The sequence below is a fragment of the Dicentrarchus labrax genome, unplaced genomic scaffold (genome assembly GCF_905237075.1).
Source record: "Dicentrarchus labrax unplaced genomic scaffold, dlabrax2021, whole genome shotgun sequence".
NCBI classification, from domain to species: Eukaryota; Metazoa; Chordata; class Actinopteri; family Moronidae; genus Dicentrarchus; species Dicentrarchus labrax.
Window position 1 is genome coordinate 3,625,520 of NW_026136717.1, and position 14,878 is coordinate 3,640,397.

A 14,878-nucleotide genomic window follows, 5' to 3' on the forward strand; every position below is an offset into this window, starting at 1 on the left:
ATGGGATCACATTCTCTGGAGTGTAATGTAATGTATTCTGCTGCACTCAGGGAAAAATGCTTACCCAAACAATCGGCTTCTGCATGATTATTAATGGTATTATTACTTAAAGGTCTTGGAAAGGAAGCTGTTGTGATGTGAGATATGAAACTGAAGACCTCATTTCAACAATCTTCCACCAATACAACATGCAACACAAGGGTACTTTCACATCCACTTCCTCAAACCTGAATTTTGTGCCTATTGTTTGACCACAGAGGCTGAGTGCTTTCGTTCGTTTCGCTTCTCTGCCTTTCTTTCCTTCTGTCTTCCTCTCTGGGGGATTTTTTTTCTTCTTAGGGCTGGGATAGGGAGGAGAACGCTGGCGGCGCTGGAGTTAAGCAGGGCAGCGTATCCCTGCCAAGAAATGAGTTCACCGAACCGCTGTTTCCTCCAGAGGAGAAGTGATAAGGTTTCTGCTAGAGGCCTGAAAAAAGAGAAACGGGCGCAATGAGGAGGAGGATTAATATAGGGGAGGAGATGTATTTACTGAGACAAGAGACAGAAGTCAACATTGCATTTTGCACAATGACACATTTTTTCGAAAGTCTTTCAAAATCAAAATTTCAAAGTTTATGGTTTGATTCTGAATGACTTGTTAAAATGAATCTTTTTTGAGCAACAGACAAACAAGATAGCTTAACAGGGAGGAAAGGAGACCATGACATCTGGCTTGAAAAAGAAAATGAATGGGAAAGTGGGAGAAAACAGAGGGAGTATTTGACTTTTTAATGGACTGTTGGACAGATGGGTCATAGGCCTGGTATTTATCAGCATTTATCTTTCATCTCCAAAATTTGGCCGTTTTAGGGCTTGACTCCAACTTATTATGGATTGGTAAAGAGTTGGCTCAAATATTAAGAAATGGCCCAGTGCAGAATGTTTGATTTGACAGAAGTAATAACGCAAGTGGATTTTTGGAGATGGTAATAGGTCAGATGGAAATGGTGTTTCAGGCCGGTGAAACAGGCACCCGTGAGTCGCCAGTTGGGGCACCATTCAGCCATGTGTGGCCATCTGACGGTCTTTAGTCTGCCAATCAGTTACTTCAGCATTTTCCGCCTTCGCCTTTTCCACAAGCAATAGACCACAGAAAAGCCAAACTCTACAGGGCTGGTTGCAACTTTTTTATCATATAACGGAAGACATATTCTCAATTGGCGTATGACAAAAATATTAACTCAGATTCACAGTATAATGGTCAGCTAGTTTGGTCATATTTCTGCAATGTTCTTTACTATACAATGTTCTTTACAGTGCAAATACAGAGCACTGACTTCTTCTGTGATAACATATTTTATAAACTCAAGGTTCACTGAATGAAACATCTTCACAGGACCTAAGTACAGACTAACTACTTGTTATCACATTATCAAAGTCTGTACTAAGGTCATATGATGACTCCTGAGCAAATTGCTGAAGAAGGCTATGTGTGAAGTTCTGGATAAAACTAGTAAGTGAATCATAAGTTTAAAATATTGTATCACACTTGTGCGTACCGTAGGTCAAGAATGAATCTTTTTCTACTCTTATTTCAAATCAAGGGTGTGGGTTTGGTCACATTGGTAGGGACACAACAGCCCACCCACTACCCCCTCTCCAAATATAATGCAAAGTACAGTTCTGTCCTCCTGAAATATTGGTAGGGCCATGTCCCTATCATCCATGTGCCCACATCTGGCCTTCCAATCCAGTGGTCAGATTTACTAAATGTCAGATTAACATGAAAAATGGATGATTAATCAACTGCACACGCAATGCAGTCCTCCATTCATACTACATCTAGCAATTATCCAGAAAATAAGCAGGGAAAAATAAAATAACTCCTAGAAAAATAACCAAACTCCAACACTCTTTAGAGGTCAAAAGGGATGTACCAATAAAATAAAATTACAGTTCTCCTTTGTAAAAAGTGTAATTGTCTCTAATAGATTTGCCTTTTTCTTTCCATTCTTTTGATTCTGTGATATTCTTGTTCAAATATAATAGTTCTCTTTCATTAGAGCAGCGTCCACTGTCACGGCACAGTGACACATACTTTCTGCACTTTGAAGAAGTTAGCCGTTGAGGCTGCACGTCAGCCAAACCTTTTTATGGATGTTCCACGTTGCTACAGCAATGGATGCTGACATCACTGCAGCGCTGACGCCTGATTGGGTCAGCTGTAACCAATGGCCCGTAGCACATAGAGTTTCATAACAGTTATGGAGTCTCTCCCCTTTATAACTGGCGGAATATCGGCGCTGCCACCAGTAAATAAAATAAAAAGAGAAATAAAAGGGGTTTTCCATGAGAGGAAAAAAGTCTGCAGCCATCGCAGCTTGGTTATGGTCTTTGTGAAAAGGGCTTTCAGAGAGACTTAGATTGTGGCCTTATAAGGTCTTTACAGCTTGACAACATTTCATGCAGTTTGAGGTTGTCTGGTACTGGCTTGTACTTATTAGAAGAAACATTGCTTTTAATGGTCCGTGCTACACTCCGCTGGGCTCCTGTAAACTGTGATTTAAAAGCATTATTGCACATCCGGAATGTATTCTGAAATACATTTCGGAACCTGGATGAGCAACTGACATCAGTGACATCAACACTGCATATAGTGCTGTTTAGTAGAAGACATTTTGATATGTCACTGTAGGAAATAGTAATAATGGCTGAATTTAATTTGGCTGCTTCAGTTTTAGGGTCCGGCTGGCATTTGAATAGAACAGTCATTGTTAATGTTATTAGTAACTTCTAATACAGTTAAATATATACATACAGCCAGTAGTGTGAACATTTTTCTTAAAGTCTGGTATGGTTTTGACTGTAAAAATCTTACCAAATCTTGGTTGTTTAAATGTGTTTTTGGGAAAGATTTCTATTATCATCCTGTAACACCTACAAAACGGAACCAACATGGGACCAATAACGATTTTCCTTCATGTGCTTTGTACTTTTTTCCAGTATGGACGTAAATAGGTCTTGCATCCATAGTGGTCTTAAAAAGTCTTAAATTTAACCTGTTTGAACCTGCAGAAACCATTGCAGTTGCAGTTACAAATGTGACATATTGTGTGTCACAAGTTTAAAAGGTTTCAATGAGAATGTTTTGAGATCAGTTTTATTGAGAAGCATGCAGAAGCTCATTCTTTCAATTTGCTTTGAAGGAAAACATGACTTAAAAGCTATATGTGACTCTCCAACAAACATTTCTCTACAGTTCTGAAATGCTGGATTTACACTGATGTATGCCAACCAGTGAGACATTTGTTTCTATGTACCTGTCAGATTATCAGATTTAATGTTTATAGCCACAGTTGTGTTATTTTAAGAGTTGAAACGTCAGAGAAGTGGTGCACAGCGCTGGCCAAGATGGATCACGTCAGGCTGTGCAGTTGATCCCCTGCTCTAACAACTGGATTTGTTGGACTGTGTGGTGCCAAAGAGAACACATCCAAACAAAGGAGGTCTCATTTCTTTCCACCCTCTCTCCCCTTGTGTCTCTCTGTACTGTCATGATCTCTGCAGTAGAATACTATGAAATATCTTTAATCCATTGTGCAATAACATCAACACCTTTCTGTAGAGTCTTTGGTCACAAATGAATTGTTTTTATCAGCTTTGCTTCTTTATTTTGGTTATCAAGTCACTCTTAAGTTCTGTTCCAGTCGTTAATAAATGGCCATAACAAGACTTCAGGCTAGGTTTCCTTCACTTGTTGTCTCTGGAACACACTACCTTAGAATTATTGTCTTTTCCTCCTCACAAGCATTCTTTCTCAGTCTCCCCCCTATTCTCTTTTCATATTTTGAAATGCCTCTAATGTCTATGTACAGTGGTTGCCTCTGTGTTGCATTGACACTAAGTACAATTATGAGTTATTGTCCTTGCTCTGATCCAAAGAATGGCTCCTTGCCCAAGATGATTTTTTATTTGTTTTCATCAATCTCATCTTTAGCTCTGGTTTCCATATACGTCTCTCAGTTTAAATATGTATGATCAATAGTCAGTGTAGTTATTTCAGGACAGAGGCTTCTGGGGACATTTTTAAATGTAGTTTTCTTCTCATTAATCAATGGAAACTTCTCTCTTCTCTTTCTGCAGCCTCCAAACAATGGCCCCCCTCCTCTGCCCAGCTCCTCTCTACCAGAAGGCTACTATGAGGAAGCAGTCCCTTTAAGTCCTGGAAAGGCCCCTGAATACATCACCTCCAGTGAGTGACAGACTGATAAACAATACACATCACACATATACGGACAGTAGTTAATGGACAAAGCTTTCCTGTTAACTTGTAATTTAATAAATAGAAAATAAAAGGCAGTATATGAAAAACAATTTTCCTTCTGCCTCCCCCTCAGACTATGACTCGGACGCCATGAGCAGCTCCTACGAGTCGTACGATGAGGAGGAGGAGGATGGGAAGGGCCAGAAGATGCGTCACCAATGGCCATCTGAAGAGGCGTCCATGGATTTGGTGAAGGACGCTCGGATCTGTGCATTCCTGCTGCGCAAGAAGCGCTTTGGCCAGTGGACCAAACTCCTCTGTGTCATCAAAGATAACAAACTGCTGGTGAGGGACACTTATCTATACGTTACCACAGCCAGGCACAATTTAACGGCTTCCCACGTAAGATCTATGTTTAGGCATGCGTGCAAATGGTGACCTAAAAGATAAGATGATTGAGAGAACAACACAACAATATCATGTTTGGTTTCTCCAGTTTAACATTGCCCCTTTTCTCCTCCTCCAGTGCTACAAGTCCTCCAAAGACCACACCCCCCAGATGGAGCTGACCCTGTCAGGATGCAGCATCACTCACATCCCCAAAGACGGCAAGAAGAAGAAGCATGAACTGAAGATCGTCCACCAGGGGGCGGACGCCCTAGTGCTGGCTGTGCAGAGCAAAGAACAGGCCGAGGAGTGGCTCAAGGTAACTCTAATTAATTGTCCACTTTTCCTACAACATTGCATTCATGCAGAAAATGATACATCTGAACAGAGACATGGTTCCATTCTGCTAAATAGAACAGTGCTCAAATAGTCGAGATAGATAGTTCATTGTTGCGCTTGCAAACAGCAGTTGACAAAACAATCTGCAGTCAAGGTGCAGGTTTGCTTCACTTGGTCCTCATCAGCAGATCAGTATCTCTGTGTAGCTCAACTTTTAAGCTAACACGTCGATAAACGATAAATAAAATTTACAGTTTTGTTGGAACTGAACAAATTTCATTTGCTGATAAAGACCATGTGATATGATAAAAGGTCCCAGAACAAACAAGTAAGCCGTCCTTAAGTGAAATCTGTTTTTTCAAGTGTTAAAATTATTTTTAAAGGACCACTGTGAAACATTTAGGAGGATTGACTGGCAGGAATGGAATATAATGTTCATAGGTGTATGATCTGAAAATCTTGACAGACATTTTTATCTACAGACTCTTTGAGGTCTGCCATGTTGAACTGTCATGTTTCTACAGTAGTCCAGACCAGACAAACTGAACACTGGCTCCAGCCTTTTGTGAGCTTCATCGCCACTGTAGTTCCTTCTTCGCCCTTGGATGAGTCCAGGGGTTGCAGTTGGTTGCAGTCGGCCTGCAATCTCACCAAAAGAGGACACTAAATGCTACTCACTGGTCCTTTAACCATTTATGTTGACCTACCAATCAAAGATTGTAATGTTTAGATTTTAGAAATACCATCTAGTCTCTACAGATCCAACCCTTTTGTTTAACTAAAGCAGCCTTTCTTAAAATGTGAAGTCACCAAAAGAGTGAGGAGGCCATAAACCCAGTTTGCTCTTCTAAAATGACTTAAACCACAGCCTCATGTGGCTTACTAGGGAGGGAGCTGTCAAACACAGTAAAGGGTACTGTAGACCAATGTCAGCAGTGCTCACCATAGATCATTGTAGCACAGGTCAGATTGGGGTGAAGTTCTTGGGATCAGGCTTAAAGTTTTATTTCAGATTTTGTAAAAATTAGATGCACTGTAACTTTGATTTTGCTGCTAGTGTTGAAGAATAAAGGGTGTAGCTCTCTGTATAAGAATAACTTAGCTTTTGTTGTCCAGGATGGACCTTTTCCTGCTATTGTATGAGCAGTTTGTTATGAACAGGTGGTTCTGCTGGTTTCGCTCTGATGTGAAGATGTTTGGTTTGTAGTCCTCTGATCCCTCTGTCTCTCACACATTCTTTCTCTGCCTCTGTCATCCCCCCGTCTTCTCTTTCTCTCTCTGATCTTTCTGTCTGGCCGCTCGACAAGTCTGCAAAACAAACCCACCCCGCCAACATCAAATAGGCTCCGGTACTTTCTGCTTTTCAACCCCTGCGTCCATTTGTTGTTAGTGCGCTGCCAGCTCCTCTGGGCTCTTTTCTGTTTCAATCAAAGGAGGACAGACGGGCCTCATCTGGTCTTTGGATTTAAAAGAAACCCCTGCAGCCCCCTCTTCCTCCTCACCTCTGCTCTCCTGAGAATCTCCTGGAATTGCTTGTTTGTCCTTGACTACGTATTGTGCGCTATTTTAAGATCCCTCCTTGTGCATTTGTGCAATGGTATTCTTGTAATCGTTTGTCCCTGCTAGCCTCTGCCAACTCGTTTCTGCCAACTCAGTTCCCCTTTGCAGTTTTACCAACAGGCTTTTGGACTGCAAGGCTCACTTTTTTCATTACTCATCGAAGGTCTTGTTAAAAAATGTGGAGCAATTTTGCCCCACAGACCATTGATGGAAACAGCAGTCTTATTATTTGCAGTGTGTCCTTAACTTCAAGTTTCATCTATTTTGTGTTTATGGCAGGAAGCAAAGATCAAAACAGTTTGTGTTTTCCTTCTTGATTCAATTACTCGTGCTGCATGGTAATTAGCCATTGTTTATTGATTGGCTGAGGCAGGTAACCTCGTCTGGGCTGAGGTATCTGCAGGCAGTCGCAACCAGACCCGTGAAAATATACAAATCTCTGTACCACCCAAACTTTGGTAACGACTGCACTAATTGTTGCTTGGAGAAACTGTTTCTCTTTGCATATTTAGTCAGGTGCGTGGATGTTGGAAACATATTGAACTGATAACACTATGTCTGCAATCAGCAGTCATCACATACACTTGGCCGAGGTTCTGCACTCACACCCTTCTTTGCAAAACCAGTCTGGATTTATAATCCATGTGCTGTGTTCGTGTCATTAGGGGCAGGGCGAGGGAGGGTTTGACTCCCTGGCCTCCTCTGTGTTCCCTCCAGTCGCAGGGTGTATAAGAGTGGCATCCAGCCAGAGAGATTAGCAAGTCTTTGTGTCTGTGTTTGGATATTGTGTTGCTAGGACCACTGGGTATTTAGCAGTCACTCATTTGTTCTTTATTCCCCTCACTTTTTCTTTTGTCTCTTGACCTCTTTTTCTCCAGCTTTTAAATTTTTTTTGTCCACTTCTCTGGAACTTGACTTCTACCCAGAGGCATAAAACTTCAATAATGGTAATTCTTGTATTTCACATCACCAATTTGGATAATGGAAATAAAGATTACTTACGGCATTTTGCACCGTCGTTGAATCAGCTGGCCAGCAGTGTGTCCCTGTGACTGAAGTGAAGCCATGTGAACTCGTATTTAGCAAGGGGGAGATGAGGGAGAAGGAGCTGGTGAAGAATGAGGAGAAAGGGCAAGGTAAGATAAGAGGAAGCAAGGTAGAGGAGGAATGGAGCGGAAAGGAGAGAGAAAGAAAATAATGAATGGAAGATAAGAAAAAAGGGGGGAGGGAAAGTTAGGAGAGTACCTGTGGGTTTCCAAAGCCTAGTTACAGTAATGATTCTCCCAGATTTTGTCTGCAAACGATGTGTTTATGGAACACACATGTCCATATTGTGTCCTTACTTCATTCTCCAAACCTTCCCAGTCCTTTTTCTAAAAATTGTATGCATTTCTCTCCCCTTTTCTTCCTCTCCATCGTCTTTTACCTCATCTCCCTTTTGCCTCCTGCCACAGTATGACCTGATTTCCTTTGTCTCTCTGACTCATGTAATATCTTTTCTTCTAACTTCTCTTTTCTTGTTGTTTTTTCTGCACTATGCTTGGGGAAAGTAAGTTGTATGTTTACTCTGTTTCTGTATCCATGGCTTATCTGCTTATTAAGTGTGCTGTCTAACGCCACATTGACAGTCATTGTTGTCCACGGCAAACTGTTTAACAGCGCATGGCATTCCTTTGTATGTCACCTTCACAGTATTTATTTATTTAATGTTTATTATTATAGGTACAAGTATCATATCTTAATCAAAGCCACATACCACAGCATTTATACCCTAAGATAATTTGCAATGGCCGACACTTGATGGGCCTTTATATACACAGAAACATTCAGAAGGAAGAAAAATGCAAACAGCACTAAGCATAAGTAATATGCTAAACACAAACAATGATACCATAAAATGACTAAAAATGACAAGCACCAAATCATTTGTGACATTACTGATTACCTTAAATGATCTAACTCATGATCAGTTTTAAGTTTGTGGGTAAGGAGTTCCACATATTGATCCCATCAGCAGAAAAAGTCTAACCTGACTGCGCCAGATAGTTTGTTACGCAGAAATAACCGTCTTAATAACTGCCGTTGTTGTTTAACGAAGTCTTCTTGCAGCGTCACACCTAACACTCACCCCTGTAGCTGCCAGTACTTCCTCAAAGGACTTGGTTGGTCCAGTACCACTGTAGTTTGGCCACAAAAGCATAGATTAAAGCCTGACAAGATAGATTCTCTTGTGATCACTTGAGCCCAGCTGCCTTGCAAAGTTAGAAAAAGATGTCTATCCAAATGAAATTTCACAAAGGAGGGACTTACAGATCCAGTACGACTGATTTATCATCATGTCACTAAGCACTGTAGGAGCCTGGTTTTTTAGGCCTATGGATTTCTGTAAGACATGATGGACTTGGTGCTCTGTACATTGGTGGTGCTTGCTCAGTTGCAAAGTGTCTTCGATAAAGGAGTGGAATCACTGTAAAATTCTGCCTTGATCGTCTAGAAGTCAAGGTGCTTACCATGGATTGAATCATCCCTGGTTTAATCTGACAGTAGGACAGTATTCATTTTATTGCCCATTCAATCCTAACAGAAGTAAAATGGCTAAAACATGGTTTTACAATTTTCTTCAGAAAATGATAAGAAATAGCGCAGCTATTCTACACACACAAATAAAGATACAATTACAATCATTTTAAAAAGACCCTTTGCTGTCATGCACCAATGGCGAATGTTGAGTGCAGCCAAAGGCAAATGGTTGAAACCCATGGAGCATGGAGAATGAATTTTGATCATTTCCAGAAAAACTATGGTGACCTCCAACAAAGAGCCCTGTTAAATGCTGTCCCATGAGTAAAGCTCTCAATATTGGTTGATTATAAAGACTGAATTGCTTTTCTGATGTTTTTCCAAACGTATCTGAAGTGAATGAAAGCATCAAATACTTTTTAAACTACGCAGCTTTGCTGTTACTGGAATACATAAAGTTTTCAAATTTTCACCACACTTTGATATGGTTAAAATAGTTCGGTATATGTTGGCTTCAAGCTAATTTTATAGCATGAAAAATGAGAAATGTGCGGTCCTGGGACGTGAATATGTATGAAAACCACTTCAATGCCCAAAGCGTGCAGCAGCAACCTGTCAATCACTGGCATAGTGTTTTATTGAAAATTGTGTTTCAGCACCCAAAACTACTACACACAGTCCCACTACCTCCTCAAGTTTGATTTGTAGTACATCATCAGACCTACGTTGCACCCCAGTCTGGCATCGTAGCACTTCAGTTGAAGACAGACATGATATTGCTGTCTGTCCCACTCTCCGGCCTCTGAGCCAGTCTCTGAGCCAAACCCATGGAGCCACAGTCTGTCATTTCCCCCACGAAACCCAATTATGCTCCCTCCAAGCCAAAACCAATGAGCTGAGGAGTTCTGCGCAGCCAAAGATGGTTCAGAATGCTTGTGGAGAAGATGAGGGGGAGTGTGTGTGTGTGTCAGAGAGTGCATTAGCCGCCTTGCGCACCCAGCGCTTCGACCGAAATCTCATTTCCCTCTGCCCACCGCTCATCTACACACACCCCTGTCACCACCACACGACTTGGATTGCCAGATCTGACGGTGGATTGCCAGGTCTGAAGTCCAACGAGGTCACGGTAATGCTCACTGGCGCCCCTTCCAGAGCCCTGCAGATCTCATTCACCCCTACTGGACCATTATGCATAAGGATTCCATGGACGTAGTAAAACTCTGTGGTGTCTAATGTGTGTAGCAGACACCTCCACCCCATCACCAACTCCTACCACACATGCGTGCATGCTCTCTACCTCCTGTAGTCCCTCCACTGCATGGGCTGTGTTGCCTTATGATCCCTTGGCTGCCATTCAGTAGCATGATGGGGTATGAGAGAGGAGGGAGTTTGCCGTACATGTGGCCTGCATTACCCCAGGCATGCTTTCTAGGCTGAAGGAATGAGCTTATTAATTATGTGGCAATGGTGTGAGGAAATATTTGAGGATTTTTCAAGTAAGGGATCCACCCATGTGTTATGATCACGGTTAGGACCCAACATTCCACCGGCTCAGTCAGACATGGCAGCATGTAGATTGAACTCCCTTGGCGGTAATCAGGATGTGTGGGAGCGTGGACTTTCAACTTGTTTAACGTGAACAACAGCCTCATTAGCTAATGCTGCTGCTAATGTATTTCCTTATGTTTTCCAGGTGATGAGAGAGGTGTGTGTTAATGGGAGTGTAGACTTGGATGGAGCTGGATCTGGATCACCAGTGCACAAACCCGATCTAGAAAAGGTAAACACACCCTCACACTGATAGGTGCTGTAATCTTATCATCTGATTTTATACAGAGTTATTACCCTTCGCCAAGGAGTAGTAATGTATTTTTATGTTATGTTGTGCAGTTTGTGGGTTTGTTTGTGGGTTTGTCTGTGAGCAGGATTGTGGAAAAAACTACTGGCCTAATTTTAATGAAAATTAGTGAAAGTGTGTAGCATGGGTCAAGGAAGAATCCATTTTGGAGCAGATCAGAATTAAAGAGCAAATACACAAATTATTTGTCACTTTTCTACGGCAAAATTAAGTAAATTTGTCCATTGTGCAGATTTGCATATCATATATCAGACTGGACTACTGGCTTTGCCGGAGGTCTGCACTCTTCAAGTTCCTTTCTAGTTATTTCTGTACCCGGATGGGTTCTGATAGCTGGTTACATTTTGGATTGAATTATTGTTAACATATAAGTAATTTGACAAAAGGCCAAAATGTACTTTTTTAGAGAAAGCAGTTGTTCACTAAAGCACACTAATGTGTCCACAAGGGTCTGTAAAGGTCTGGGTGACCCCCACACGTGCAGACCTAAAAATGCCCATGCCTGCTAGGAGATGTCTTCACACCTTTACACCAAGCTGTCCACATCTGTGTACATTTTGGTATATTTAGCACAACTTTTAATAAGTACAACAGAGTGGGGACTCCTCGGATGAATGACTGACTTAGTGTAACTTTAGCATTCACTAAGAGTTGTGTTTCTGTTCCAATGTTCACTTTCTTTTAGCTCTGTTTTTGCCTCCACAAACCCCTGAGGGAAATATTGGTCTCTTTAGATGGTAAATGCTCCACTATGTACACTAGCTAGTCACTAACGTTGTCTATATGCTGTTTGATACGAGGCAGGTAGCGTACAGTGGATTTATCAGAACTTGATGACAGTGATGAGACTAAACCAAAATGTTGAGGGCCATACAACCAAAACAATGAGCTGAAAGTCACTCAAAAGAGCTGAGGGGTACTGCAGAGTTGGTGATAACTGTCTGTGGGGTTGTCACTATGACTGACAGCTTTCATATTACGCATAGCCATTTGATCCATTGTTAATGAGATAATATTGATTGATGCATTTCTAATTAGAACGTGATGTTGAGAAAACCAAAGTAGTCACAGCCCAATTCTGTACCTTATGTCCCACTAGGAAAGTATTGTTAATTCTTGTGAATCTGAGAGGCAAAAGAAGATTTTGTTTTCCCCTTTCTTCATATTTCCGTTACTGTTTAATTTGACTTAATAATCATGAGTTGACCTTTCTGTAATAGACAAGCATTTGCAAATATACCTCCATCCCATCAGGGCCTCTTTTCTGGGCATAATCAAACACAATCACACTGGGTGGTAAAAGCTGTTTGCCGCAATTTATTCCATTTGCCACTGGAGGGAAGATAAAGGGAGCTGTAGGGCAAACACTGCATTATTGGTTTTCACTGGGAAAATTGCTGTTAACGCTGGAGACATACTCCATACCCCATATGTGTGTGCCTGTATATATGTATGTGTGTTTAGTGGTGGAAAATGAGCTACATCAGAGGCTCTTTAACTACAAACCACTCCCAACTTGGCACAGCAAACACAAGCCCAGCCTAATTATTCATCTTTAACATGTTGCAGATGGTCTTAAGGGTTTTTACAATGTACAATGTAATTACACAGCTGTGTTTGTGCGTTAATGTCTTTGTCAACCTGTCTTTTTTTCACTAAAGTACAGTTTTGTTCACTTTGTACCTTCTTGTGCATCCATTCTTATTTTTGTGTATGGTCTTCCTTCCCTGCCAGAAGGCTTCATATGACCGGCCGAGCTCCGACGGTGAGGTGACTCACGAGAATGGACACAGCGACAGCAAGGACCAAGGTAAGAGTCCACAGCAGCGACCACTAAATAATCTGTAATGTTTTCTTGCAAATGAACATCGGCTGCTAACAGAAGTGAGTCATTTACATCCAGTTCATGAACGTATTTAAGTTTTTGTTGTAAACACAGAATATCTGGAAGGACTTACCTAGGAAAATCCCACTCTAGTGTGAAGGAAACAGTGATTTCTCGTTAATTGGAATCAAAAAAGAAGTGTAAAGAAGTAAGTAGTTAAAATAAGCAACAAGAGAAACCGTGACTGAAGAAACATGTGGAAGCAACAGGAAAGACATCAGTATACAACAGACTGTTTCAGTGACTCTTCATGTAAGAGAATGACGTTCAAAGATTTTGCAATTGAGGCAGCTACCGTCAGAAAAATTACAATTTTATGAAATAAAATGAGCATAAAATTTTAATTTTGTTAAATCAGGGCATCCGCAGCAGTCAAGCTCATTTGGAGCCATTTTGGGCAAACATTGGGCCCAATTTTAGTAGCCCATGAGGGGCCACATCTGGCTCAAAATTAGGGGCGCCTGCGTGCCCCAAACTGTGAAACGCTTATGGGGCAGTCAACAAATTGCAGGTTTAATCTTGACCTGCCCTCAAAAGCCCATTTGTTGGTAAATAGGGGGCCAATAGCTGGGCCCACAGTGAAGCCCAAGCAAGACTCCTTAGGGCCTATATGAATCATTTTATAATGGGGCCCATTGGTCAGGGGTGGGCGTCATTGGTCAGTGCTTTGGACCACAGCAATCCCAACTCAAGCTTTTTCCAAAGCTTTCAACTGAATCGTATGGTCTTCATCAGTGATTTTCAGAGCTTTTAACTGTGTCATTCTTTCTGAATTGGCATTAAGTACTATGAATGAAATTATAACAGATCCTTAGCTTGCATGTCATCCACATCCATGACCAAAAAACAAACTCTCCACTGATGAAGAACGTATGATACAGTTGAAAGGTCTGGACAAAGCAAGTAAGTGGACCCTGAGTTAAGATTGTTTCTGTCAAATTTGTATGATGTTTCATACATCTGTGAATGGTTAGGTGTTTAGTTTAGAATATATTTTTTTAATAGAGCGAAATCCCCGTCATAAAACCATTAATTGTAGCCCAAAAGCACAACACTAATAGTTAAGTTTAATGAGGGGTAGAACATTGTCAATATTGTTGTTTTTTGAAACCAACAAAGATTTGTCTTTAACTTCGACCCATTTCTAAATCCTGAGATATTACGGCTGCTTTTCCCCATTAATCTGTCTAATGATTCAGCAGGGAATCTCTGAAAAGGTCAGCCTTTAATAATAATGCATGAAGCATGGAGAATGAGCATTTGGATTTATTTAACATGGGTTTTACACAGAAATGGTCTTCCCCTGCTCAACTAGACGCCAAAACAAAGAGATACGGGTGAAAGAGTCTCTGATTATTTACCGTTTGTTTGCTCAGCAGGCAAAATTCCTTGGGGAGAGATATTTCATTTTACTTGTCAGCTGAGTTATTTGGATTGTCAACTAAAATTTAACACTCTTATTTTTTTACTGTTTAAGATTGGTCCATTTTTCCAACATTATGTCTGAAACAGATTTCCCACCAGCTGTTAATTTCAAATCTTCAATCCAGTTGGGTTTTTATGGAGTCATGGTTGTATAAGTCATTTTCATGTGTCTTGCTGTGAAACCTTATGCAATATTGCAATGATCATCCTGATGACCTTAATGCAGTCATATAAAATTGTTGATTACTTCTCCAGGGAAGTAGGTCTTAACCTTTCGGGTCTGTTACATCTAGAATTAGAACCATCCTTCAGCGAGTAGCAGTCGTCACTCTCACCCTCCCAGTACACACTTGAGCTCCTGGATGGCGAAAGAAAGTAAAAGTAAAATGTGACATTTGAAGAATTTTTAGCTGATGGTTGTGTCTTAGTAAATTACATCATTACGTGTTGTGCCTTGCTCAAAGAAACACATACTGGTGTTGGGAGTAAATCTAGAACATTTCTCTCCTTTCTTTATATTTGTCAGGAGTTGTGGCTATGCTTACACTGCACAACCTCAGAATGAATGTTATCTTATTTTTGGGTGACTCTTAATAAAGAAATGTCCCTTTGAAATCTGAGCCAATCTTGACATTTCCTAAAGAGAGAATCAGTAGCAGCT

General features: G+C 41.0%; 1 protein-coding gene across 4 annotated transcripts in view; it reads left to right on the plus strand.

Moving 5' to 3' along the window:
* The window catches only part of afap1 (actin filament associated protein 1), a 93,444-nt gene that overhangs the window by 64,995 nt on the left and 13,571 nt on the right, over positions 1–14,878 (plus strand). For all 4 annotated transcript variants that reach the window (XM_051375305.1, XM_051375304.1, XM_051375307.1 and 1 more), the window contains exons 4-8: positions 4,123–4,231; positions 4,377–4,588; positions 4,770–4,949; positions 10,743–10,829; positions 12,642–12,717. In XM_051375305.1, coding sequence (XP_051231265.1) covers positions 4,123–4,231; positions 4,377–4,588; positions 4,770–4,949; positions 10,743–10,829; positions 12,642–12,717 — 664 coding nt within the window. The remainder of the gene's footprint in view (positions 1–4,122; positions 4,232–4,376; positions 4,589–4,769; positions 4,950–10,742; positions 10,830–12,641; positions 12,718–14,878) is intronic.